Source organism: Dromiciops gliroides, chromosome 1 (assembly GCF_019393635.1).
Source record: "Dromiciops gliroides isolate mDroGli1 chromosome 1, mDroGli1.pri, whole genome shotgun sequence".
NCBI classification, from domain to species: Eukaryota; Metazoa; Chordata; class Mammalia; order Microbiotheria; family Microbiotheriidae; genus Dromiciops; species Dromiciops gliroides.
In genome coordinates, this window is record NC_057861.1 from 69,964,897 (window position 1) to 69,992,720 (window position 27,824).

At 45.7% G+C, this 27,824-nt stretch overlaps 1 protein-coding gene across 1 annotated transcript in view; it reads left to right on the forward strand.

Moving 5' to 3' along the window:
- Positions 1 to 27,824, forward strand: part of ADGRL1 (adhesion G protein-coupled receptor L1) — a 67,778-nt gene that overhangs the window by 18,976 nt on the left and 20,978 nt on the right. Inside the window, 4 exon segments of the mRNA XM_043978050.1 lie at positions 9,418 to 9,559; positions 12,004 to 12,217; positions 24,133 to 24,242; positions 27,778 to 27,792. Coding sequence (XP_043833985.1) covers positions 9,451 to 9,559; positions 12,004 to 12,217; positions 24,133 to 24,242; positions 27,778 to 27,792 — 448 coding nt within the window. The 5' untranslated portion in view covers positions 9,418 to 9,450.

Consider the following 27,824-nt stretch of genomic DNA (forward strand, 5'->3'; position numbering starts at 1 on the left):
ATTAGCTGTGTGACCCTGGGCAAGTCACTAAACCCTCATTGCCCCGCCAAAAAAAAAAAAAAGTTCTTAAATCTTTCAAAGTTGTTTGTCTTTACAATACTCTTGTGTTATATTTATACAATTTATAAAATACAGTGTATTTATATATTCTATAAATTGTCCTCCTGGTTCTGCTCAGCTCACTCTGTATCAGTTCATACAAGTCCTCCTAGGCTTCTCTGAAACTATCTGCTTCATCATTCCTTTTAGCACAATAGCATTGTATCACATTGGCATCATTTGTTCAGCCATTCCCAAGTTCATGGGCAGCCCCTTAATTTCCAGTTCTTTGTCACCACAAAGAAAGCTGCCATAGGGGCAGCTAGATGGTGCAGTGGATAGAGCACCAGCCCTGGAGTCAGGAGTACCTGAGTTCAAATCCAGCCTCAGACACTTAACATTCACTAGCTGTGTGACCCTGGGCAAGTCACTTAACCCCAATTGCCTCACTAAAACAAAAACAAAAAGAAAGCTGCCATAAATGTTTTTGTACATAGAGCTTCTTTTTCTCTTTTTTTGATGTCTTTGGTCATATAGGCCAAGTCATGTTATTGCTTGGGTCAAAAGGAATTGCACAGTTTAATATAAGGCATATATTATCAGCACTCTATAGATAAAGAAACTTAGTCCCAGAAAGGCTGTGACTTACTCAGGGTCACACAGCTAGGGAGGGTCAGCTGGGACCTGAAGTCCACCACCAGTAGACTGACTCCAAGTCCAGGGTTTTTTGTCATTCTATCACCCCTGAGGCAAGGAGGCTGCTTCCTGGGTCAGAACAGTGGCTGACTGACTACTCCACCTTTCCCCATCACCCATCTCCCAAAGCTGGGCTATTTCCTTTCCCAGTAGCCCCTTGCATGCCCCCTACATTCAACAGAACATTTCTTTTTAGAGGAAATTCCCTTAGGGCAAACTCCTGTCCCCTCATGGAGCTCACAAGCACTCAGATCACTATGACAGACAATTGGACATAGTGAGTTCTTATGGAGGAGGTAGATCAAAAAGCCAGATGGGATCTGAGGACAAAGGTTCTGGTCCAACCTTCCTTTTCCAGGTTAATTATACATTATTCCCCTTTATGCCTTCTTGGAATAAACCAGTCTGACCTGGCTGTTTCTTACACATGACAGTTTATCTCCTACCTCTCTGCCTTTCTCTAGGCCATACCTCATGCCAGGAACACCGTCCTTCCTAACCTCAGACTCTTAGTATCCCCTGGTTATCTTTAAAGCTTGGTCCATACCTTACATGAGGCCTATCAAGATTTCTCTTTGGCTGCTAGGGTCTCTCCCAAATAAATCTTTGTATGTTTCTTTGTGTGCATGCTATTCTCAATAGAAGCAGGTAGGTGACACAGAAGACAGAGCATTCACCCTAGAATCAGGAAGACCAGAGTTCAAATCCAGCCTCAAACAGGTCCAAATTGTGTGACCCTGGGCAAGTCACTTAACCTGTTTTCCTCCGTTTGCTTATTTATAAAATGGGGATAATAATACTACAGGGTGGGCCAAAAGTCAGGATGTTTTAATAACTTTTTGAAAACTATCTTTCTTTATTTTTCACCATTTGCAAGATTTGATTTTTCACACAAAATGTAAATTCATTTCCCATATAAACTGTATATGATGCTATGAAATGATGAATTAAAAACAAAAAGTAAAGTAGTTATTAAATACTGAAACCCCTTCATGATTTTTGGCCTACCCTGTATTTACCTCCCAGGGTCATTGTGAAGATAAAATGAGATATTTATCAAATGCTTTGCAGACAATGAGGCACAATTTAAATGCTAGTTATCATCATCCTTTAAAAAAATTTTTTATCTTCATCTTTCTTGTAATTATTAACATCACCAAGAACTTGCCCTCAGATATCATCTTTGTCTCTGAATCCCCAACACCTAGCAGAGTGCCTGGCACACAGTCAGAGCTTAATAAATGTTTGTCAATTGATCACCAAAAAGACTTCTGGAGGGGGCATTTGAATTGGGCTTTAAAGGGTTAATAGGAATTCAACTGTAGGGCAGTAGGTGGCGCAGTGAATAGAGTTCCAGGCTTGGAGTCAAAAGAACCTGAGTTCAAATGCAGCCTCAGACACTTACTAGCTCTGTGACCCTGAGCAAGTCACTTAATCCTGTTTGTCTCAGTTTTTTCATCTATAAAATAAGTTGCAGAATGACAAATCATTCCAATATCTCTGCCAAGAAAAACCCCAAATGGGGTCACAACGAGTCAGACATGACTGAACAACAACAAAAATTCAACCAAGGAAAACATGAGGGGAAACATTCTAATTGTGGGGAACAAAGACCTGGAGGCAGGTGAATGAAAGGTGTGGCCTGGGACAGAGAGAATAGTCTAGTTTGACATAGAATAAAAGTAGTAATGGATAGAGCTCTGGCTGGATGTGAAATAAAAAACAGGCTTACTAGCTATGTGACCCTGGGTAAGTCACTTAACTTCTGCTTCAGTTTCCTCATCTGGAAAATGGGGATAATAATAGCACCTAGCCCCCTGGGTTGGATGTTGTGAGGATCAAATGAGATGATATTTGTAAAATGCTTTACAAACCTTAAATGCTGAAGAATCTGACAAATGGAAAGTTGTCTTGGTGCCAAACTGTAGAGGACCTTGACTGCCACACAAGAGAGTTTGAATTTTACTTAATAAGGAAGAGGAAGCTACTGAACTGAATCTAATAAGATGAAATGCAATAGGGACAACTATAAAGCTTGGGTTCAAAAAACCAATTTCTCATATATCAGAATAGTAATAGCAGCTAGTTAAGTATTTCAAGAGTAGTTTAAAATTAGCAAAGAACACTACAAATACTATCTCACAGGGGCAGCTAGGTGGCTCAGTGGATAAAGTACCAGCCCTGGAGTCAGGAGTTCAAATCCGGCCTCAGACACTTCACACTTACTAGTTGTGTGACCCTGGGCAAGTCACTTAACCCCAGTTGCCTCACCGAAAAAACACAAAAAAACCCAAATAAAACAAATATTATCTCACTAGATCATCACAACAATGAGAGACAGGTGCTATTGTTATCCCCACTTTACAGGTGGAGGTTAAGTGACTTGCCCAGGGTCACATAGCTAGTAAGTACTGAGATGAGATTTGAACTCAAGTCTCACTGACCCCAGGGTCCATGTCCTTTGCACTGTGGAGCCACCTAGCTCCCTTAAGAAGGAGGAACGAAGGGGCAGCTAGGTGGTGCAGTGGATAGAGCACTGGCCCTGGAGTCAGGAGGACCTGAGTTCAAATCCAACCTTGGACACTTGACACTTACTAGCTGTGTGACCTTGGGCAAGTCACTTAACCCCAACTGCCTCACTTTAAAAAAAAAACAATAAAGAAGGAGGAATCATGGCCTAGACAGGAGAACATCTGAAAAAGATCTAAGGCTCTTGATGATTAGCAAGATCACTATGAACCCACAGTGCTATATGGTACCAATAAATGAATTTAATCTTAGACTACATAAAGAGTAGCATAGTTTCAAAGTATGAAGAGGTGAGTGTAGGGGAGGGGGGAGAAGGAGGATGGAGCAAAGATGTTTTTTCTTTCTTTTTTTTTTTGCAAAGATGTATTTTCATTAAATGAAAAAATAAATAAATTTTTTACAAATAAAGAAGCGATAGTCCCCCTGCACTCTGCCCTGGTCAGAGGGTATTGTTGATTTCTGAGCAAATACATTTGAGGAAAGCACATTGAGAATCTCTAGTGGGGGCAGCTAGGTGGCACAGTGGATAGAGCACTGGCCCTGGATTCAGGAGTACCTGAGTTCAAATCCGACCTCAGACACTTGACACTTACTAGCTGTGTGACCCTGGGCAAGTCACTTAACCCCCATTGCCCCACCAAAAAAAAAAGTTGAGAATCTCTAGTGTCCAGAGGAGAACCACCAGGATGGGGAAGGGTCTTCAGAATCATGCCACATAAGACTAGGTTGAGGCAACTGGGAATATTTCACCTGGAGGGGACATCATGACCATCTCCGAGTACTTGAAGGGTTGGCTTGGGAGAGAGGGCTTAGGTTTATTGTGCCTGACCAAGAGGGCAGACAAAGAAAGCAAAAGGAAGCTGCAAATTTCTGCTCATGAAAGGAGAAGGCTCCCCCACTCCTCCCACGTTGTTGTTTTTCAGTCGTGTCCAACTGGAGTGTTTGACCATTTCCTTCTCCAGATCATTTTTACGGATGAGGAAACTGAGGCAAACAGGGTTAATTGATTTGCCCAGGGTCACACAGCTAGTAAGTGACTAAGGCCAGATTTGAACTCAGGAAGATGTGTCTCCAGACAAGGGATTCCAATTACTGCACCAACTAGTGGCCCAAATGAGAGCTGTCCAAAAAAGCAACAGGCAGCCTCTTACTAGATAGTTTTCTATCCATGGCTGGATGACCTTTTATCAGAGGATCTGGCAGTAGAAATGACCACAAAGGTACAGGTTGGACTAGAAGAAGTCCCAAGAGTTCCTTCTGGCTCTGACCCTGTCATTCTGTTAGCACAGAAATAGGAGAAGAAACTAGAAAGAGTAATGGCATCGAGAGACCTGGGTTTAAATGCCGCCACTGATATTTACAGACTCTGTGACCCTGGGCAAGTCACTAAACGTCTCTAAGCCACAGTTTCTTTGTTGATAAAGTAAAGATAACAATGCCAGTCATCCTTGTCTCACAGGGTTTGGGGGAAGATCAGATGGGATAATATATACAAAGTACTTTTGGAAACGGTAATGACAGGCGCTATTGTAGAGCACTGAATGCCAGAATTGGAAGTCCTTAAGGGGTTCCCTTCACCTTTCTGTGTAGACCTGGACCCCTTTGGCAGTCAGTCTGGGGAGGCCTAGAGAACCCTTCTCAGATGAATGTTTTTAAATGCATATAATAAAACCCAAAGGTTTACAAAGGAACCCAGATACATTGATAACTATTATAGTTATCAAAATAATTTTTTTAAGTTCACAGACCCCAGGTTAAGAACCCCTGAGCCATCTGGTCCAATCCTTCTGTTCTTTTTTGGTAGAGACTCAGATCTAAGAAGGGGGGGGAAATCTATGCAAGGTTTCAAATCCTGCTCATTTGGGCCAGAACCAAGACTAGAACCCAGCAAGGGGCTGTTTCCATTGTAGTAGGGGAAGATCCAATCTGTTCCCTGGAGAAGATATTTCGTGAAACAAGACAGACATAATGATAATGAGAACCATGCAAGATGGTTGTAAGTTGGGTTGTATTGATTCAGTCTCTCTTTGGGGCCTAAGGGAGGCCCAAGGTCACTGTGGATGGCTTCCTGAACCGTGTGGACCTGGACTACAGTAGGGGTGGTAGAGAGAAGGCAGGGAATAGAATAAGCATTTATATAGCACCTACTATGTGCCAGGCATTGTACTGAGGACTTTTTACAAATAACATCTCATTTGGTCCTCACAGCAACACTGTGGTCCAGGTGCAATTATTATTCCCATTTTACAGTTGAGAAAGCTGAGGTTTAACTTGAGGTTAAGTGACTTCCACAGGGACACACAGCTAATAAGTGTCTGAGGCCAGATTTGAACTCAGGTCTCCCTGACTTCAGGCCCAGCGATCTATCACTCCATCAGCTACCTACCTGAGCCTTGTACATTCTTCACTTGGGGTACAATATGGCTAGAAGTAGGTGGGAATGCCCATGGTTTGGGGTAGGGTTAGGACGGGGGAGAGGGAGAACAGTGAAGATCCCCTGTCTAGCTAAGATTTCTGCTCTGGCATAGGTTGTATTAGGGGACCTCTGAGGTCCATCCCAGCCCTGAAATTCTGGGGTTCTGTGGCTGTGGGACACAGGAGCTCAACAGGACCTCAAATGTCAAACTTCAGAGTTTGAACAGCATGGTGGAGGGGAAAGACCTGAGTTGGAAATGTTCTCTTGCTATGCATTAGGGAATAGCAATAACAACAACAACAACAGTAGTAGTAGTAGTTAACATTTAGTCACAACCTTCCTGGGACTCAGTTTCCTTATCTGTAAAATAAGAAGGTTAGATTAGATAGCCTCTGTGGGCCTCCAGATCTATGGTCCTTTCTACCTCCAAGACCCCTTCTTCCCGATGTCCCATGAAGCTATGATATGCCCTTGTGGGAAAATGGGGCAGGGGCACCAAATAATTGTTTCCTGTTGGATTGTGAGGAGAGATTGATAAAACAAAACAAGCAAAAGGCATATTCTAGAAAGATTAGGCAGGGAGCAGCTAGGTGGTGCAGTGGATAAAGCACCAGCCCTGGATTCAGGAGGACCTGAGTTCAAATCCAGCCTCAGACACTTGACACTTACTAGCTGTGTGACCCTGGGCAAGTCACTTAACCCTCATTGCCCACAAAAACAAACCAAAAAAAAAAAAGAAAGAAAGAAAGAAAGATTAGACCAATCAACTCCTTCCCAGCCCCTGATTCTGCTCCTTTTTGGAAGGGACAGGACCCAGGCATCTAGGTTCCACCTTCCCCACACAGGTGACAGTTCCATTTTCCTTCCCCCCTTCATCCTACCTTTTTTTTCCTTCTGTATTTTCATAAAGAGGTTTTATGGATAGCCCTAACTTCAACCTGACCCTGCAAGTGCCTCCCCACCCCCACCCCACAGAAAGCAAGAGAATTGGGGGAACCCAAAGAAAACCACTCCCTGCTCTCCACTCCCACATACATGGCTTTCTCTCAGAGCCCCCAGAGAGTAAAGTGCCCTCTCCCCGACAGTGAGGCTCCTGGCTGCCCCGGGGGGTCCACACAAGGGGAAAGAGGGGACTTGGGCGTCCCTGGTCCCACATCCGTGGCGCCACCGCTCTGCCAGCCAGCCGGGTTCTAATTAGCCACGGGAGCTAGGGAGCAGGAAGCAAGGGGGCTGGGGGCACAGGCTTGGGGCTTGGAGGGATTCAGTGCTCAGTGCTCAGAGCCTAATGCCCCTCACTCTGGAATTCAGTACTCAATCTTAGCTGGGACTAAGATGCCAGGGTCCCCTCCCATAGGCGACCCTTTCCTTGCTGGGGGGAGCTTCTAAGAGAGGAGACTGGCAGAGGAGTGTGGAGGGGTTCCAATGCAGCGAGCAGGGCCACATGCTAGGAGTGGAGCATCCAGAAACAAAACTGGACCAAACCCTCCCCTCAAAGTGCTGGCTTTTTATAGGGGGATACAGCATGGACAGAAGTAAGTGAATACAGCATATATACAAAAGGCCAGAAAATCATTTCAAGAGGGAAAAAAGCGAATAACTTGGTGGGGCCAGGGGAGAGGGGAGGTTATGGAAGGACTTATGTCGGTGGCCTTTAAAGGGAGCTCAGAATCCTGGGAGGCAGAGCTGAGAAGGGAGGGCATTTCTGGAAGCAAGATGGAAGGTTGATGGATGTCTTAGACATCCCCGGAATGGAGACTACACAAAGGGGAAGGAGGTTCAGGTGAGGACAGCAGGAACTACAGAGAGACTTAGTGAGGAGGAAGAGGGGTGGGAGAGGGCAAGAGTAGGCTTTCTCCCAGGGATTGGGGTGTCCTACTCTCAGCTGAGCTTATCAACAAGCATTTAATAATACCTAACATTAAACAGCACCAAGGTCCGCAGAGCACTTTATTCTTATTATCATTATTCTAATGATGTTATTATTCAAATGAAATATTTCATTTGATCTTCACAACAACAGTAGAAGGTGGGTGCTATTATCATTTCCATTTTACACATGTGGAAACTAAGGCTGAGAGAGTCATACGGCTTATCGATGTCTGAGTCTGGATTTGAACTCGGATCTTCCCAACTTCAGGTCCAGTACTCTATCCATTGCACATGTCTGCCTCTTAGGGTGTGCTTCCAAACAATTATAGCTTTGTGATGTACTGCATTTTCTATCCATTGGATCTTTTCAGATCCCTTGAAAGAGGTTAGATTAGACTAAGTGGCCCTGCCCCCCCAGTTCTGCCCATACCCATGCTAACTGGGGGAAGAGTACCAGGCTTCCCAGGGATATTGGGCTAGGGGTGAGATGGTGGGTTACCCAGATAGTAAAGCTTGAAGTCAAGCCATGAGCTGGAGCTCTGATGTCACATTTGGGCAGCCAGCCCAATGTCCCACTAGGGGAGAAATCCCCAGAGGGCTCCAGTTCAGGGAGTAGGGCTGGAGGGTAGAATTCTGGACTTCTCTTACTTGGGGACACTGAGATGAATATGTATCTGGTTTTTCTGCTATGTGTGTGTGTGTGTGTGTGTGTGTGTGTGTGTATGTATCCCTGTGGATATATGTTAGAGGGAATCAGGTCCTGGACTCTGTGACCAGAAGGCACGTCTCCCTCCTCCCTTGATGCAGCTGCTTCTAAGAAGGTGCTGAGCCTGGCTGGCATGACCCAGCTCAGGGCTGGGGATGAGGAGGAAAGATTCCAAGGGGTGGGACTGGAAGCATCGCCAAGAATTCTGTGCAGTTAAGAGATCATAGATGTGGGCAAATCTGCAGGGCCAGAAACAAGTAGAGCTGCCTCAAAAAGGGGAAAGGGAGACAAGGTGGAGGTTGTGGGAAGAGGGTGTCAGGAGGGGTAGGAACCTTTGGAAGGAGTTAGAGAGCTCGTGTGTGTGAGTGTGTGAGTGTGTGTGGCGGGGGGTGGGGGGGAGTTGACTGTGTCAATGTCCTTTTCTGTGTGTCTTTGTCTCTATGTGATTCTGCCTCTGTGTGTCTATGTCTGTCTGTCTGTCTTCTTTGTATGACTCACTGTATCTCTGTGCTGGGATGTCTGTGTGTGACCATCCCTGTGTCTGTCTATGTGTTTGCACAGGTGATTGTGCCCTGGAATGTATGTCTCTGCCCGAGTGTGCCTCTTTCTCTGCGTCTGTCTGTATGCGCCTGACTGTGCCTTGGTGATTATGACTGGGCCTGTTTCTGCGTATATGTCCATGAGCGCCCCTGTGCCTTTTTCTCTATGGGTGTGTCTGTCCCCGTGGGTGTGTGCCCATCTTGATTTCTGGGTATGTCTCTGCCTATGTGCCTGGGTGTATGTGTATGGCTGTACCTAGGCCCAGGTGATAATCTCATGTGCATGGGTACTTGTGTGCATGTGTGTCTGTCTGACTGTACCTGTGGTGGGTCTGTCAGTGTACCATCCTCCCTGTGCCTGTGTGCCCCTGCCTGTATCAGAATGTGTCTGGGTGTCTGCATATGACTGTATCTATGCTTGTAGGTGTGTGCTTGGGTGCCTGCGTGTCTGTGTGTGCCTGTGCCTCTATGTGGTGATATGTGTGTGTCCTTGTCTGACTGTGCCTGTCTATGGTGAGTGTCTATTTATGCACCATCTCTTTCTTCCCCACCCAGGCACCCCGGCTGGGTGGCTAGCTAGAGGGAATCTTTCCTCCTCACTTTGTCCCCTCCCCTTCTCCTAGGCTGTCTGTCTGTGTCATCCTGTTCACCTGGTGATGCGGGGCGAGGCCCCCTGTGCCTACCTGTTCTCAACCATGGCCCGCCTGGCCCCGGCCCTCTGGAGTCTCTGTGTCACTGCCGTCCTGGTTACCTCAGCCACGCAAGGTAGGGAATGGGGCTAGGGTGGCGCTGCTGTGCTGGGAGTGGCCCAAGGATCCCACTTCTCCTGCCCTAAGGGCTTCACCACAGAGGCTGGGGTGCAGAGGAGGGGGAATCCCCTGTCCAGTGGCTATGACTTTCTGCCTAGCCCACTGAGGGTCGGGTCCTTCAGCCAAGGCCGGAATGGCTCGTGATCTCCTGTTCCAGCCTTACTCCCCATCTCCCCCGCCACACCACCCCCTGGCCCTTGGGTCTCCCCAGTTCTGTCTTGCTCTTCCTCTCTCTGTGATTACATATCAGCAGCTCTCACTGGGAAGAAAGCTTAATTAAAGCGTGCCCGCTGACGTTTATTTAAAAACAACTAATTACCCAGCTCGGCCGGCACCGGCCCCAGGATCCCAAGTACATAGCAATTAGTACCCCAGCCTGCCCACCCACCCCGATTAGCCAATTACTCTCCCAAAGGCAGTGCTCAGCAGGGGTCAGGGGCCAGGCCATGAGATGGGGAGCAGGAACCCGCCCATTTCCACCTTTGGCCCATTTCCCACGTTCTCCCCCCCCAAATCTTTTACATTCCCTGACTCTATTTGTCTTTCCCATGGGGCCTCCTCTCACACAATCTAGCCTTCCCCAGTGTCCTCAGCTCCATCCCTCATTCCTCACACTGTCCCCTTGTCCTCCTGACCATTCTCAATGCCACCTCGTGGCCCAGTGCCATGAGGACTCCATTCCATCAAGATCCCCGACCACCCCAGGCCATCGGGGTCCACTGCCTAGCACTCCCAGCCTGGCCCCCCCTCCTGGCCCAGCTGAGCCCTCCCCGACTCCTCCCCAGGCCGAGCTGGTGCTAAAATTAGATGAGGAAGCAGATGGCACCAAGTGAAGCAGATTAAAAAATCTTCTCCCAGCCTAGCCCCAGAACATCCTTCCCTTTTTGCCCCCCATGTCTGGAGCTGAGCACACCACCCCTTGGATCCCTGCCCTTTTCTCTCCCCATTGCAACTCGCTGTGGAATGCTGCAGGAGAGAGGGGAGGGATAGGGATGGGAGATAAGATTGAGCAAGACTCCCACCAGGCACAGGGCTCAGTCCAAGTGGCTCTCTCTCACTGATTGACTGGGTGTACCTTGAGCCATATCTCCCTTGGATCCTATCCCACTGCCTCTGGTTTGTTTGTGTGCTCTTGCACGCACGCGCGCGCACATACACACACACACACACACACACACACACACACACACATACAGCCTGACCCCTTCCTCTCTCCTTTCCCTTCCATTTCTGCTCCCTTAGAACACTCTTACCAGCTTCCCATCATTCATCTTCCTGGCTCTGCATTTAATAAGAATGCTCCCTGAAGCAGGTCCTCCAGCTCTTGGGTGAGGTGCACAGCACTGGACCTTGAGTCAAGAGTCTTGAGTGCAAGTACCAGTTTTGCCATGTGCCAATGTGACTACATGCAAATCACTTCTCTTTGGGCCTTAGCTTCCTCCTCTGTAAAACGAGGGGGTTGGACCAGATGGAAGTCTAAGGTCCTTGCCAACTCTAACATTCTGTGATTTTGTGACACCCCCACCTCCTTTTGATCTCATCGCTGCTTTTTCTGTCTCACCTGAATTCCACATGCTACTGTTTTAGCCTAGGCCCTCCCAGTGAATTGATCATCCTGAATTCTGGACCTGCGGAAACAAACTGCACTCAAGGCCCTTCCCTCTGGCCTCAGTTTCCTTATGTGTAAAACTAAGGGCTCATAAGGTTCCTTCCTTAACATTCCAGTGATTCCAAACACTAGAAGTGACATCTTGTATCAGCCTGGCACCATAGGCTTTTCAAAGCAATTTCCCATCCATTTCTTCATCTGTCTTCTAGTACCCTGGTGACATCTCAAGAGTGGGAACTATGAAGCCCATGACATATATACATAAATATGTATATATACATATACACATATATGCATGTGTATACACATATGTATATTAACATAAAGCTGATATGCCCAGTGACACAGCTAAGAATTGCTCCCTCTTAGGCTTTCATTGTCCCCTTCCTGCGTCACCGAGAGGACATAAGATTTGAGGTCAGAGGACCTGGATTTAAGTCCATGACTTATGACCTGTGTGATCTTGGGCAAGTCATCTAGCTTTGATGAGCCTCAGATTCCTAATGTATAAAATGAGGGGGCTGACCTAGGCAACCTCTGTAGTCCCATGATTAGCTTCTCCCCACCACCCCGGCCATTCCTAGGCCATCTCAAACCAGGTCCGATAGGGCTAAAAAGAGGCCCAAGCTCCTTAGTCCTGTGAAGTCTCAGGGAAGCTCTTGGAGGGGCAAAGGAGCAGGCTTGATCCACCCAGCAGAGATAAAGGAGCTGCTGCCCTATAGGTTGGTAATAGGGGAGGGAAAGGGCCCCCGAGTCTAAGTGTTTCCCTTCCTTTGCCACAACACTGGCAGGCCTGAGCCGGGCCGGGCTCCCCTTTGGCCTGATGCGCCGGGAGCTAGCGTGCGAAGGCTACCCCATTGAACTCCGATGCCCGGGAAGCGACGTCATCATGGTGGAGAATGCCAACTATGGGCGCACGGATGATAAGATTTGTGATGCCGACCCCTTCCAGATGGAGAATGTGCAGTGCTACCTGCCCGACGCCTTCAAGATCATGTCTCAGAGGTGAGGGCCCTGCTGGGATTTGGGGGGAAGTCATTCATTCAAAACCCATTCATTCAACAAAAAACAAAAATGTCAAGTGTCTACAACATCCAGATCACTGTGCTTGCCACGGGGGGCCACACTGTGTCTAGATAACATATGCTTCCTACCCCCGTGGAACCTGTAGTCTAGTAAGGGATCAAACACACACAGAGCTAATTAGGAGTGCGCTAAGGAGATGAAAAACAACTTGCTATGTGGATGCATTGGCAGCTAGGTGGCACAGTGGATAGAATCGTGGGCCTGGAGTCCGGAAGATCTGAGTTCAAATGTGGCCTCAGACACTTACTAACTGTGTGACCCTGGGTAAGTCATTTTACCCTGTTTGCCTCAGTTTCCTCATCTGTAAAATGAGCCATAGAAGGAAATGGCAAACCACCCCAGTATCTCTGCCAAGAAAACCCCAAAGCGGGTCACACGACTGAACAATAACATGCATGAGAGAAAGTTTTTACTAGGGAAGGATTCCTAAAGGAGGTAATATTTCAGCTGGACTTTACAGAATGGACAGAAACTTAATAGGTTAAATGAGGAAGGAGGGAGGAAGGATACTTCATGAGTAGGGAACAACATAATTAAAAGCACAGAGGAAGATTCAGATTATAGAGAATAGTCCAGTTTGATGAGACTATAGAGTACATGAGGGGAGATGAAACCAGAGAGTGAAAAGTGGACCACATCGTGGAGAAGATGGATTGCCAGGCAGACAAGTTTTAACGTTATTTGGGAGGCAATAGGGAGCCATTGAAGATTTTTTGAGCTTAGGAGTGATATTTCCAGATCTATGCACAAAGAAGATTATTCCAGCAATGAGGCAGAGTATATGCTAGAGAGGTCAGAGGATGAAGAGGCTAGGGACTCCCCAGTAAAGATCCATCCTTCAAAATCCTACTGGGCTAATCTTCCTTTCCTTTATTCAATCATAAACCCTGGCATGATGCATACTAGGTAGTAGGTGCTAATGTCGCTAAAAGGCCATTTTGCCCACCCCTCCTCCCTGTTCAGAAGTGACCAGATACATGATGGGCATATCACAGGGTACACCTGTATACCTAGGCCTCCCTCTTTGTACTGTGAGTGATCTCATCAGCCCCCAGAGGCTTAATTAGCATCTCTATGCGGATGACTCACAAAATCTGTATATCCAGCCCTGATCTTTTATCCCAGATGACTGTCTTGCACCACCAACTGGCTACTGGACAGACCCACATGAATGTATATATCTCACACTCATGCTCCAGACAGAACTCATTCTATTTCTACCCCATACCTCCCTGTTTTTCCTTCTAGTCACCCAGCTTTTCAACCTTAGACTCATCCTTAATTGCCCTCTCTCTCTCTCACCCTTCCATATCTAATCTGATGCCAATGATGATCAATTCTACCCTTACAGCAGTTCTCCCATCTGTTCTCTTTTTTCTCCATTAAGATAGCTTCTGGCTTTCTTCAGGCCCTCTTCATGTCTCACCTAGACTATTTCAGTGTCCTCCTAATTGGTCTCCTTACTTCCAATGATTGAAACACAAGTGTGACAGTGGTATTCCTGTGCTCAAGAAGCTTCGATGGCTCCCCATTGCCTCAAGGATCACTTTAAAAAATCATTGGGCACCGGCCCTGGAGTCAGGAGTACCTGAGTTCAAATCCGGCCTCAGACACTTACTAGCTGTGTGACCCTGGGCAAGTCACTTAACCCCCATTGCCCTGCAAAAATTAAAATAAAAAAAAAATCATTGAACTGGCATCTAAAGATCTCCAAAATCAGCATCCCACACTGATCTTTCCAGTTTTATTTTACATTATTTCCTTTAATTCACTTATCATTCTAGGCAGACTGACTTATCCATCTCTCCTTTTATATGAGCCCTCCCCCATATCTTAGTCCTCCCTCACTTAAAATCCAATTCAGTGCAAGTCATGACATCACCTCAATGTCATGGTCCTCTTCCAGAAAAAACGGGCAGACAACAACAACAAGATCCTCCCGTACCTGGAAGGCCAACCATCCTCAATTCCACTTTTTAGAATAGCCCTGGACTCCTTGATAGCACAAGTCTGGTGTTATCTGAAGCTTTTGTGATTGATTCCCAACCCTGTCCCTCCCCCGACCATTAGTTCTGTCTGCCTCTGTCCCCGACCTTGTCTCTGTGCTTCTGTCTCTATCTCCCCCCCTTCCTTCCTCTCTCTCTCACTCTCTTCCTTCTCTCCTCTCTCTCTGTCTCTCTCTGTCTCTCTCTTCCCCTTCCTCTCTCCTCTTTTCTCTCTCCTATCTCAGTCTTTCAGTCTCTCTTCTGCTTCCTTTCTCCCTCCCTTTACTCTCCTCTTTCTTCCCCTCTGTCTTCTCTCCTCTTCTCTTTCCCTCTTTCCTTTCTTTCCCCTCTTTTCCTCTCTCTCTTCTTCTGACTCCCTTTCTCTTCTCTCTTCTCTTTCTCTTTCTTTCCCCCTTGAAATTCTCTCTCCCTTGAAATTACATTGTATGACTTTATAAATACTCTGAAAAAAATAAAATAAATAAATACTCTGTATACTTCACATTTACATTTCTGTGCATGCCCTGTATCCCCTTTGTAGAAAGTAAGTTCCTTGGAGGTGAGGAAAGTCGGTAGAACTCGGTATCTTTGTATCCCCAGAGGCTTGCACAGAGTAGGCCCTTAATAGGGGTTGAATTAAATTGATCTGAACTTAATTGAACCTAATCCAAACTCTGCCTGGTATCCAAGACCCTCCACAATGGTAATCCCACTCACTCTACACATGCACCTACTTCTCCAGCTAGGCTCCATACCTCAGTAGACAAGCACATGCCAAAGCCATCTCCCACCTCAGCACCTTTGCCTGCTGGATTCCTTTGCCAGGCATGCACCCTCTTTCCAGCTCGCCCAATCCTACTCACCTAGCTCAGTTCCCATTTCTCCTAAAAAACCTTCTAGTGTGGGGCAGCTAGGTGGCGCAGTGGATAGAGCACTGGCCCTGGATTCAGGAGGACCTGAGTTCAAATCCAACCTCAGACACTTGACACTAGCTGTGTGACCCTGGGCAAGTCACTTAACCCCAATTGCCTCACCAAAAAAAAAAAAATATCAAACAAAAAAACACCTTCTAGTGGAGGATCCTTGATTGTTCTTTCTCTCTTTTGAATGCCCTCCCTCCTTATCTCCACCTCCTGATTTTCCTGGCTTCCCAACTAAAATCCCATTATCCACAGGTAGCCTCTCCTAATCCCTCTTTTTTTTGTTTGTTTGTTTGGGTTTTTTTGCGGGGCAGTTGGGGTTAAGTGACTTGTCCAAGGTCACACAGCTAGTAAGTGTTAAGTGTCTGAGGCTTAATTTGAACTCAGGTACTCCTCAATCCAGGGCCGTTGCTCTATCCACTGTGCCACCTAGCTGCCCCTCTCCCAATCCCTCTTAATCCTATTCCCTCCCCTCTGATGATTGTTTCCTATTTACCCTGTATGTAGCTTGTTTGTATAGATTTGTTTGCATCTTGACTCTATATTACCTTGTAGTGGTAGTAGCTGTTCAATTGTTTCAGTCCTGTCCAACTCTTTGTAACCCCAAGAAAGCCCCAAGTGGGGTCACGAAGAGTTGGAAATGACTGAAAAATGACTGAACGTGGCAAAGATAATAGAGTGGTTTGCCATTTCCTTCTGCAGCTCATTTTACAAATGAGGAAACTGAGGCAAACAAGGTGAAGTGATTTGCTCAGGGTGACACAGCTCGGAAGTGTCCAGATGTGAAATGAGGAAGAAAAGTCTTACTGACTCCAGGTCGTGGTCCCTCTACCAACAGTAAAAAGTCCATTTTGGCTAGATTGTACAATATATGAAGGAGAATAAGGCTGGAGCAAGGACTTAAATGTCAGTGCCAAACAGAAGAGTTTATATTTGATCCTGGAGGTAATAGGGAGCCACCTCACTTCTTGAGTAGGGGAGTGACATAGTCAGACCTACTATGCATTAGAAAAACCACTTTGGTAGCTGTGTGGAGGATGGATTTGAGTTAGGAAGGTCTTGAGGCAAGGAGACTAAATGGAAGGCTACTTGCAATAGTCCTGGAGAAGTCAGTCAATAAGCATTTATTAAGTACCTACTAGGAGGGGCAGCTAGATGGCTCAGTGGATAGAGCACCGGCCCAGGAGTCAGGAGTACCTGAGTTCAAATCTGGCCTCAGACACTTAACGCTTACTAGCTGTGTGACCCTGGGCAAGTCACTTAACCCCAATTGCCTCACTAAAAAAAAAAGAAGTACCTACTAGGCACCAGACACTGGGCTAAGTACTGCAAATACAATGAAAAGCAAAAGATAGTCCTTTCCCTCAAGAAACTCACAATCTAATGGGGGAAACAGCATGCAAACAAATGTGTATGAATAGGCTACATATAGGATAAATTGTATTGTTCAGTCATGTCGGACTCTTTGTGATCCCAATTGGGTCTGGGGGGTATTGTTTTTTTGCTTTGGGGTTTGTTGTATTTGATGTAGGCGGGGGTTGTGGTGGTGTTTTTTTGTGTTGGTTTTTTTTTTTGCAAAGATACTAGAATAATTTGCCATTTTCTTCTCCAGTTCATCTGAAATATGAGGAAACTGAGGAAAACAGGATTAAGTGACTTGCCCAGGGTCACACAGCTAGAAAGTATCTGAGGTCACATTTGAACTCAGGTCTTCCAGACTCCAGGCCTAGCTCTTTATCCACTGTGCCACCTAGCTGCTGAGAGAGAGAGGGTGAGAGAGAGAGAGAGAGAGAGAGAGAGAGAGAGAGAAGGAGAGGGAGAGGGAGAGGGAGAGGGAGAGGGAGAGGGAGAGGGAGAGGGAGAGGGAGAGGGAGAGGAGAGGGAGAGGGAGAGGGAGAGGGAGAGGGAGAGGGAGAGGGAGAGGGAGAGGGAGAGGGAGAGAGGGGAGGGAGGGAGGAAGGAGAGGAGCTAAAGATGATGCAGGGTTTGTGAACCAGGGAACCTTGAAGAGTGGTTGTACCCTTGACAGGAATAGGGAAGTTCAGAAAGAGAACGAAGTGGGGGAAGAGAACAAGCATCTCTTAAGCACCTACTACGTGCCAGGTGCTGGGCTAAGCGTTTTACAGCTATTATCTCATTTGATCCTGTATCTTATTTGAAGTAGATTTTTGTTGGGGGGAGGGAGTAATAAGTTCTGCTCTGAACCACTTGAGTTCGGCATGCCTATGGGACATCCAGTTCAAGATGTCTAATAAGCAATTGGTGATTTGGAATTGGAGCTCAGGAGAGAAACTAGGACTGGATACCCAGATCTGGGAATCATTCTCATGGAGATGAAAATTAAACCTATGGGAGCTGATGAGGTCCCTCAGTGAGAGGGCGAACAGAGAAAAAAGGGCTCAGGATAGAATCTTGGGGTGGGGGGGACATCCACAGTTAGGAGATGTGTTATGGATGAAGAGCCAGCAAAACTGTCTGCCAAGTACCGAGATCAGCACGGGAGGCCCCTTCCAACATCCTGGGAAAATAGTCACGTTTCCATTAAAAGACCTCCAGTGACAGAGAGCACGTTCCCTGCTGAAGCTGCCCCGTTGCACTTTGGGATTGGGCTCCATAGTCTGATTGACATTCTTCTCGATAACTTTGTGCTTAAGTCACTTGTCCATATCTAACCCATACACAGGGTGTGCTGGGGCCCCCTCAAACTGACCATTGCCACTGTTCAATTTTCAGTGTGAGCATTTATATCTCCAAAATCAGCAAATGATTACAGACCGGGGCTTGATTTACTGTTGCAATGATTACCCAGACTTAAGAAAGTGTGAATAATGCAGATAACATTTAAAAGTGTGTCCTACATATTTTTTTTTCAGAGAGATGGTTGTTAAATATTTACCAGCACAACCCTGTCCATAAACAACTTGAAAATCCTTGTCTAGCTCCAACCTATCTTTCCAGCCTTATTTCTCATTACATGCCACCTTATTTCATATTTGTTCAGACATCTGGCCATTCCCTAATCTCATCCTGACCTCCAACCTCTGTGAATTTGTACAAACCACAGTGGACTCTCCATATCTCCCTTCTGTTGAAATCTTTCCCTTTCAAGATCCAGCTCAGGTACTGACTCATAAGTGATACCTTCCTCTTTTTCACCCCCTTAGGCAATCAGGGTTAAGTGACTTGCTCAGGGGCACACAGCTAGTTAGTATCTGAGGTCAGATTTGAACACAGATCCTCGTGATTCCAGGGCCGTTGCTCTATCCACTGTGCTGCGTAGTTGCCCCTATCTAAGACTTTCCTGATGCATCCTTGCTGCCAGTTAGAATCTTTCAGGTTAGAATCCGTCTCTTGGTGCTCTACTACAGAATTTTCTCATTTTGATTTCCATCATGCACTAAAATAAATAAAATTTTAAAATAAAAGTCTTACGGGGGGCAGCTAGGTGGCACAGTGGATAAAGCACCTGCCCTGGATTCAGGAGGACCTGAGTTCAAATCCGGCCTCAGACACTTGACACTTACTAGCTGTGTGACCTTGGGCAAGTCACTTAACCCTCATTGCCCCACAAAAACAAACCAAAAAAAAACAAAACCAACAATATAATAAAGTCTTATCAGCACCTTTTGGTTTTTTTCTGTCATAGGTATTTGCATCCATATCGCCACTATCCCCTTCCCTGGGGAGACCTTGTAGAAAAGAAAAATATCAAAGCAAAACCGACTGACACAGTGACCCCATCTGACAATATAAGCAACCTCCCATTTCTATACTGCCCCCCCCACTTCTCCCCTGAAAGGAAGGTGACGCCTTTCATCTTTTCTTGTTATTAACATTGGTCATGACAGTTACTCAGGGGTCAGTTTCACTTGAACATTCTCCTTTATGGCACTTCAGTCTCATACTCTTCTGATTCTTCTTACTTCACTCTGCATCAGTTCATGTAAGTCTTGTCATGTTTTTCTGAATTCTCTCAGTCATAGTTACTGCTTCTTGTGACTTGTGACACACACAGTAGCTTTTTTTTTTCAGTCAGACCCCCAATTATGCATCCACTTTGTTTCCTGACTTTTGCTGAGATGGTGCTTTGCACACAGTAAGTGCTTAACAAATGCTGTGTTCAATCATTCATTCCAGCAAGAGCTACTGTGTCTCTTGTAAAGGGAGGGAGTTGGATAGAACGTTGGGCCTGGAATCAGGGAGACTCAAGTGTAAAAATCTGGCCTCAGACACTTACTAGCTAGCTCTGTGACCCTGGGCAAGTCACTTCACCTCTGTTCACTCAGTTTCCTCAACTATAAAATGGAGATAATAATAACATCTACCTTGAAGGGTTGCTGTAAGGATCAAGTGAGATAATATTTGTAAAAAGTGCTCAGCACAGTGACTGGCACACAGTAGGTACTATAGAAATGCTTATTCCCTTCCCTTGTTCTCCCTTCTAGGAGGTCCATGACCTCCTTGGGTTATTTGCCCGGTATAAGATCTCTAGGTAAAAGAGTGTAAACAGTTTAGTCTCTTTTCAGATAATTCCTAATTATTTTCCAGAATTGGACTGGTTTATAGCTCCCCCATTAGTATCTTTGGGTGTGTGTGTCATCCCTTAAGTAGATAGCAAGCCCCTTCAGGTCAGGGTGTATGTTCCAGAGGGTAAGTATTCAAAAACCTGCTTGTCAAATGAATGGATAAATGAATATCATTCTGTGGTTTTGGAAACAAATGAATAAATGAATGCTGAATGTAATCAAGCAAACAAACTGCTGACACCTGTTCTGTGCTCAATCCTATGTTTGGCTATGCTGGAGCAAGCGGGGACAGACCCACCACGATTAATATGAACAATAATTAGCATCACAATTGACATTTCTATAGCGATTACTTTGTGCCAGGCACTATGCTAAGCACTTTACAATTATTCTCTCAGTTGATCCTCACAATAACCCCGGGGGGGGGGTGTGCTATTATCACCCTAATTTTGCAGATGAGGAAATTGAGGCAGACAGAGATCAAGTGACTTGCCCAAGGTCACACAGCTAATATGTAGCTGATGCCAGATTTGAACCAGGTTTTCCTGACCCCAGACCCAGGGCTCTATCCACTGTGCCACCTAAGTATTTTTTTTTATTAAAAGTATTTTATTATTTTCCAGTTACATGTAGAGATAGTTTTCAACATTTGTTTTTATAAGATTTCCAATTTCAAGTTTTTCTCCCTCCCTCCTCCCCTCCCCTAGACATCAGGCAATCTGATATAGGTTATACATATATAATAACATTACAAATATTTCTGCATTAGTCATGTTATAAGAGAAGAATCAGAGCAAAAAGGAAAAACCTCAAAAAAGAAAAACAACAGCACCAAAACCAAAAGAAATAGTACGGTTCGATCAACATCGATATTCCACAGTTCTTTTTTTTTTTTTTCTGGATTTGGAGAGTCTTTTCCATCATGAGTCCTTTGGAACTTTCTTGTACTGTTGTATTGGTGAGAAGAATCAAATCTATCACAGTTGATCAACACATAATGTTGATGATACTGTGTACAATGTTCTTCTGGTTCTGCTCATCTCACTCATCATCAGTTCATACAAGTCCTTCCAGGTTTCTCTGAACTCCTGCACAGTAGAATTCCATTACATTCATATACCACAACTTGTTCAGCCATTCCCCAGTTGATAGGCATCCCCTCAACTTCCAATTCCTTGCCACCTCAAAGAGAACAGCTATAAATATTTTTGTACATGTGGGTCCTTTTCCCTTTTTTATGATCTCTTTGGGAAAAAGACCCAAAAGTGGTATTGCTGGGTCAAAGGGTTTGCACAGCTTTATAGCCCTTTAGGCATAATTCCAAATTGCTCTCCAGAATGGTTGGATCAGTTCACAGCTCCACCAACAATGCATTAGTGTTCCAATTTTTCCACAGCTTCTCCAACATTTATTGTTTTCCTTTTTTGTCATTTTAGCCAATCTGATAGGTGTGAGGTGGTACCTCAGAGTTGTTTTAATTTGCATCTCTCTAAAGAATAGTGATTTAGAGCATTTTTTCATATGGCAGTAGATAGCTTTGATTTTTTCATCAGAAAACTGCCTGTTCATATCCTTTGACCATTTCTCAATTGGGGAATGACTTGGTTTCTTATAAATTTTATTTAGCTCCCTATATATTTTAGAAATGAGGCCTTTATCAGAAGTACTGGCCATAAAAATTGTTTCCCAGCTTTTTGCCTCCCTTCTAATTTTGGATGCATTGCTTCTGTTTGTACAAAACCTTTTTAATTTAATGCAATCAAAATCATCCATTTTGTATTTCATAATATTCTGTATCTCTTATTTGGTCATAAACTGTTCACCTTTCCAAAGATCTGAAAGGTAGAATATTACTTCCTCTCCTAATTTACCTATGGTATCACCTCTTATGTCTAAATCATGTACCCATTTTGACCTTATTTTAGTATAAGGTGTCAGATGTTGGTCTATGCCTAATTTCTGCCATACTATCTTCCAGTTTTCCCAGCAGTTTTTGTCAAATACTGAATTCCTACCCCAGAAGCTGGAGTCTTTGGGTTTATCAAACAGGGCCAGATAGGTTTACAGGTGAATTCTACCAAACATTTAAAGAACAATTAATTCCAATATTATATAAATTATTTGGAAAAATAGGTGAAGAAGGAGTTCTACCAAATTCGTTTTATGACACAAATATGGTGGTAATACCAAAACAAGGCAGAGCAAAAACAGAGAAGGAAAATTATAGACCAATTTCCCTAATGAATATTGATGCAAAAATCTTAAATAAGATATTAGCAAGGAGATTACAGCAAGTGATCACCAAGATAATACACTATGACCAGGTGGGATTTATACCAGGAATGCAGGGCTGGTTCAACATTAGGAAAACTATTAACGTAATCAACCACATCAATAAGAAAACTAACCAAAATCATATGATTATCTCAATAGATGCAGAGAAAGCTTTTGACAAAATACAGCACCTATTCCTAATAAAAACACTAGATAACTTAGGAATAGGTGGAGCTTTTCTTCAAATAATAAGCAGTATCTACTTAAAGCCATCAGCAAGCATTATATGTAATGGACATAAATTAGAGGCCTTCCCAATAAGATCGGGGTGAAACAGGGATGTCCATTATCACCTCTATTATTTAATATTGTACTAGAAATGTTAGCTTTACCAATCAGAGAAGAAAAAGAAATTAGAAGAGGCAAGGAGGAAACAAAACTATCATTCTTTGCAGATGATATGATTATACTTAGAGAATCCTAGAGAATCAACTAAAAAAATTACTTGAAACAATTAACAACTTTAGCAAAGTAGCAGGATATAAAATAAATCCACATAAATCATCAGCATTTCTATACATGACCAACAAAGTCCAGCAGCAAGAGATAGAAAGAGAAATTCCATTTAAAGTAACGGTAGACAATATAAAATACTTGGGAGTCTACTTGCCAAGACAAACCCAGAAACTCTATGAATACAATTCCAAAACACTTTCCACACAAATCAAATCAGATCTAAATAATTGGAAAAAATATCAATTGCTCATGGATAGGCCGAGCTAATATAATAAAAATTACAATTCTGCATAAATTAATTTACTTATTCAGTGCCATACCAATCAGACTACCTAAAAGTTATTTTATAGAGCTAGAAAAAATAATAACAAAATTTATGTGGAAAAACAAAAGGTCAAGAATATCAAGGGAAATAATGAAAAAAATGCACAGGAAGGTAGGCTAGCTGTTCCAAATCTGAATCTCTACTATAAAGCAGCAGTCATCAAACTATTTGGTACTGGCTAAGAAATAGAGTAGAGGATCAATGGAATAAGCTAGGCACAGGAGACACAGTAGTAAATGACTTTACTGTTTGATAAGCCACCTAAGTATTAACCTCTCATGTTTCTATAGTACTTTAAAGTTTACAGATCACTTTTCACAACAGCTCTTAGAGATTGGCACTACAAGTGATTTTTCCCATTTCATAGATGAAGAAGCAGCTCAGAGGGGTTAACTGATTATCCTATGATCACACAGCCAATCTGTAAGAGTCAGAGCCAGGATTCAAACTCAGGTCTATTTTTATTCCAAGTTCAGAATTTTCCCCCCTTAGCCTACCACCCTCCAAATGACAAGAGGCTTGCAGGCTGTTTGTTTGTTTGTTTTTGTAGATGCTCTGAGCCTTTTAATTTAATTTAATTTTTATTTAAAAGACAGAAAATATCTACATCATTAAACAACCACAAAGTTGAATGAACTTCTTCCCAGACCCCAATGCTGAGTGCAGGTACTAGCCAGGACAGATGGTCCATGGCTCCACACTGCTCCCCTTGCCTCATTCAGTCTCTGCCTGAGGAGTGAATTCCAGGCATCTCTTTGTAAAGGTGATAAAAAGGACCAAGGAATCATCTCTCACTCCTCCTCCATCTTCCCTCTGGCCTTGCCTTCCCGCAAGCCTGGGAGCAACTCTGCTATTTTCACTATGTCAAGATCCACCTGGGCCCTAGTGGCTAGCTGTGCTAGGCTAGTCCTTTGTGTAAGGGACTAGGCATCTCTTTCTTGTTATTAGCAGAAGGTAAGGAGATACACTGAAAGCCTCAAAAATATCAAAATAATTTGATGAATGTGGCCACCTCCACATCACACATACTCATGGGAAAGATGAGACTGTTGGAGCAGAGGCAGGCAGGGTGTCAGACTCCAGGTTCAAGAGGCAGGGGGCTTAAGCTGCTTCAGCCCTCCCCCACCCCAGGCTTCACCCACCTGGGCCCTAACCCTCTGCCTGCAATGTTCTCCCATTTCCTTCCTTGGTAAGGGGGAAAAGGGAGGGAGCCACCTAAGACCAACAGACATGGGGAGATTCCTCTTCTCTATCCTCACCTCCATCATGGCCTTGTGTCTCTCCACAGGTGTAACAACAGGACGCAGTGCGTGGTGGTGGCCGGTTCTGATGCCTTCCCAGACCCCTGTCCTGGGACCTACAAGTACCTGGAGGTGCAGTACGACTGTGTCCCCTACAGTGAGTCACCTTGTTCCTCGCACGGACACGGGCCCCATCCTCTCCCCCCCCACCGAGTGAGGAGGAGACACCTGTGTCCCCATGGAGCCAGGGTGGGAGCAAGGAAGGAGGCACAGGGCACTATGGGACAGGCTTTGTCTCTTCCTGTTTCCTCGCCCTGGGACCCTCATACTCCCCCTCCCTCAAATACCGCCACAGTCCCTGTCACCAGTGACCTCTTTCTCATATCTTCATCCTCTTCCCTCACCCTCGACCCCTCTCTGGCATTCTCTCCCTCCCTCAAGCTTTTTCTCTAACCCTGGAACACTCACACCCGATTTCCATCTCCCAGTCTTTCCCTCACACCTTCACATCTTTCTCACCCTCATCCGCTCTCCCCAGCATCCTCTCATTCATCTCTCTCACACAGACACACTCTTGTGGCCCCAGAATTGGATCTTTGTGCCCTTATTCCTTTGGTTCTTCCATATTATGGGATCTGCCTGCCAAGGCCTCTAGGCTCTTGGGCCAGAGGGGATGGCTGATACCAAACCCCAGTGGGGGAGGGAGATTCACTTTTCTCAGTCTGCCTTTCCAACTATACAATACTACTTCCTGTTTACTTAGGAAGTTCCACCATTTTGAATTGGGAGTGGCTATTGGAGAACCTTTGAAAGCCACAAGGAAGGGGTTTAAGGAGCCAGGAACTCAGCTGTAATATACCCTGCCAAGGGAAGCAGCCAGAGAGCTGGGGAAAGGGTTTCTTCTCCTCCTCGGTTATTCTCCCCCCCCCACCACCATTTCCTTTCTTTCCTGCTCCCCTTCTTTCCTTCCCTCTTCACCCTTATCCCCACCCCCAGCTTCTTATAGCCAATTTGGAAGCAAGGACTTGGGGGGAAGTGGAAAGGGAGAAGTGAGGGCCCCCAGTATGTATGTTTTGGGGGTAGGGGAAGGGCAGGGGGAGCAGGAGGCCCTGGTAATCCCCTCCCCACCCCCCATCCCCACCCACTTTAATTTCTTCTCACAGGTGGCGGTCCATGCTGGGGGAAATCGCTAATGTGCTTCCTTAACTTTCTCCTTTGACTCCTCATCCTTTCCTTTCAGCACCCAAGGCCTCCATCCAGCTACCACCTAAGGGGAAAGTCCCTCTCTCCTCGTTGAAGCCCTCCCCCCCCCCCCCACAGCACTGGGGGCAATCTCTCCCCATCCCTGCCCCCACCTCCAACTCACCCACTGATATCAGGATAGCAGAGAATATAGATAGAAACCAAAAAGACAGTGCAAATATCATTATACTCCTGTTACCCAGGCAATAAAGTAGGCTGACAAGGATCCCAGGGTCAGAGTGGACGCTATGAGGTTCAAGTGAAGTGAAAAAGCAAGAATACAGTCAAAGGGTCATGGAGTCTTATTAACCCATATCGAATTCTGTGTACTTGGGATATTGGACCTCTAGGCCCTGAGCTCCAGAAGTTGAGGGAAATGAGGGAAGAGATTGGAGAGGCCAAGTAAGAGATGGAATCATAGATGGATTGAGAGTATGTTGTGTGCAGAGTCCTGTCCTAGGCATGGGGAACACACAAAAGATGGGTGGGGCATGATCCCCCAGTCACATGGATTCCCTAGTCTGATCCATCCTTGAATGATCCAAGGTCTAATGAGAAAAACAGAGTGCACCTAGGGAGATACAAGAAGGCCCCACAAAAGACTTAGCAGTAGGTGCAAATGAAATCCATGGGTACTGAACATGAGCAGCCTCTGCTCCAAGCAGGGTCAGGAGGGCTATAAGCTCTTCCTGTGCTCAGAGCTGGAATAAGAAATAGACCTCAGGAAGGGCAGGAAGGCTGGGAGGAATCAGGAGACTCGGAACAAGTGACCAGGGAGGCCTGTCCAAGTCCTGCTCGTAGCTTCCTTAAAAAGACAGAATGGGGCAGCTAGGTGGCACAGTGGATAAAGCACCAGCTCTGGATTCAGGAGGACCTGAGTTCAAATCCGGCCTCAGAAACTTGACAGTTACTAGCTGTTTGACCCTGGGCAAGTCACTTAACCCTCATTGCCCTGCAAAAACAAAAATAAAAACAAACAAAAAAAAAACAGAAAAAAAAAAAAAGGCAGAATAAGGAGACCACTCTAGGGGAGGCTCAAAGAATTGTCCAGAGGGGAGGGAGGAGGCCAGGGAGGTGAGGCAGGGGAAAGCAGAGCATGATGGGAATTGTGCCCATCCAGCTGCCTTCTCCTGGGTGGTAGAGATGGGGGACCCCAGTGCTGCTGTGGAGGCCTCTCAAGGAGGTCTGGGGTGGGCTGCGGGTGGAGGCTGGGGGAAGGGGGAGGGAGCCCATGGAACACGCCCAACTAACAGCCACTTTGCTTTGCAGCTGAGTGCAGTCTAACCCCTCACCCCCCTTCCTCCCCCAGGTGCCTGCTGGGCTACGGGCAGGTGTGTGCGTGTGGAGCACCCAGCTCCTTGGTTAGGCAAGCTTGGTTAGGGAAATAGGAGTTTCAGTCACCCCAGCAGGGAGAGTGTCTGTTACCAGCCCTGGCCCCTCCCTCCTCTTCCCCTAGACCCCACTGTCTCTCCATCAGTCTGTCACCATCGCTCTGGTTTCTCTCCATCTGTCTCTCCATCTCTGTCCCTCTGTGTGTATAACTGACCCACTCTTGATCCCTGTGTGTATTTTCCTCTCCATCTTTGCCCGTCTCTGTGTGTGTGTGTGTGTGTGTGTGTGTAAGCACTTTGCAAACTTTCAAACACTATATAAATGTGAGTTATTATTATTATTATTACTGTGCTATTTTTGCTATCTGTGTCTCTCTCTATTTGATTTTCTCTTCCTGTGTTTATTCTGCCTGGAGTAGAGTGGGTTACTTAAGCTCTGTAGGGCATTGAGTGAGGGGACACAGGAAGTTGATCACCTCTAGTAGGGGTCCTGAGCCATCAGGAACAACAAGCCCTATTCCTCCCTGGGCCTCCAGAAAAAGGAGAGGGTACCAGTAATGAGCTGAGGAGGCTTGGCTGCAGGGCCTTTCTTTACACCCTTCTGGGGCACGCCCCACCCAGGCTTGGTTGTCCAGCTTCTCTTTCAGGAAGGCAGTCCCAACACTTCAACTGAGGGTTCAATGTGAAGCAGCAGCCTGGCAGCTGGAGATCCCAGCTCCCAGTGTCCCCTCTGTCCGTCTCTCTCCGTGTCTCTCTTCCTTCTGTCTCTGCTCTGAATTGCCTCGGTGTTTCTCCTTCTCCCTCTGTCTCCCTCCTTTTCTGTGCCTGTCCCTGTCATCGGGCCCTCTGTCTCCCTCTCGCCAAGTCTCTCTGTGTCTGTCTCTCTAGACACTCCCCCAGGCCCCCCCACCACCACTTGCCCCAATGGAAGGGATCTGGGGGGAGGAGGGGGCGGCCGAGCGGTGCTAAGGGGTTGGGGAAGCAGGTGTGAGGAAGGAAAAAGAGAAGGGGATGCATTGCCAGAAAAGAAACAAAAAGCAATTTAATCTTTTTTTTTCTCTTTTTTTCTTGCACCCTTTTTCAATTGTTTTTCTCTCTCTCTTCCGATGCTTAAAGTAGAAGTGGAGCAGAAAGGTAAACGCACTGTTACCAATGCTAACCCCTAA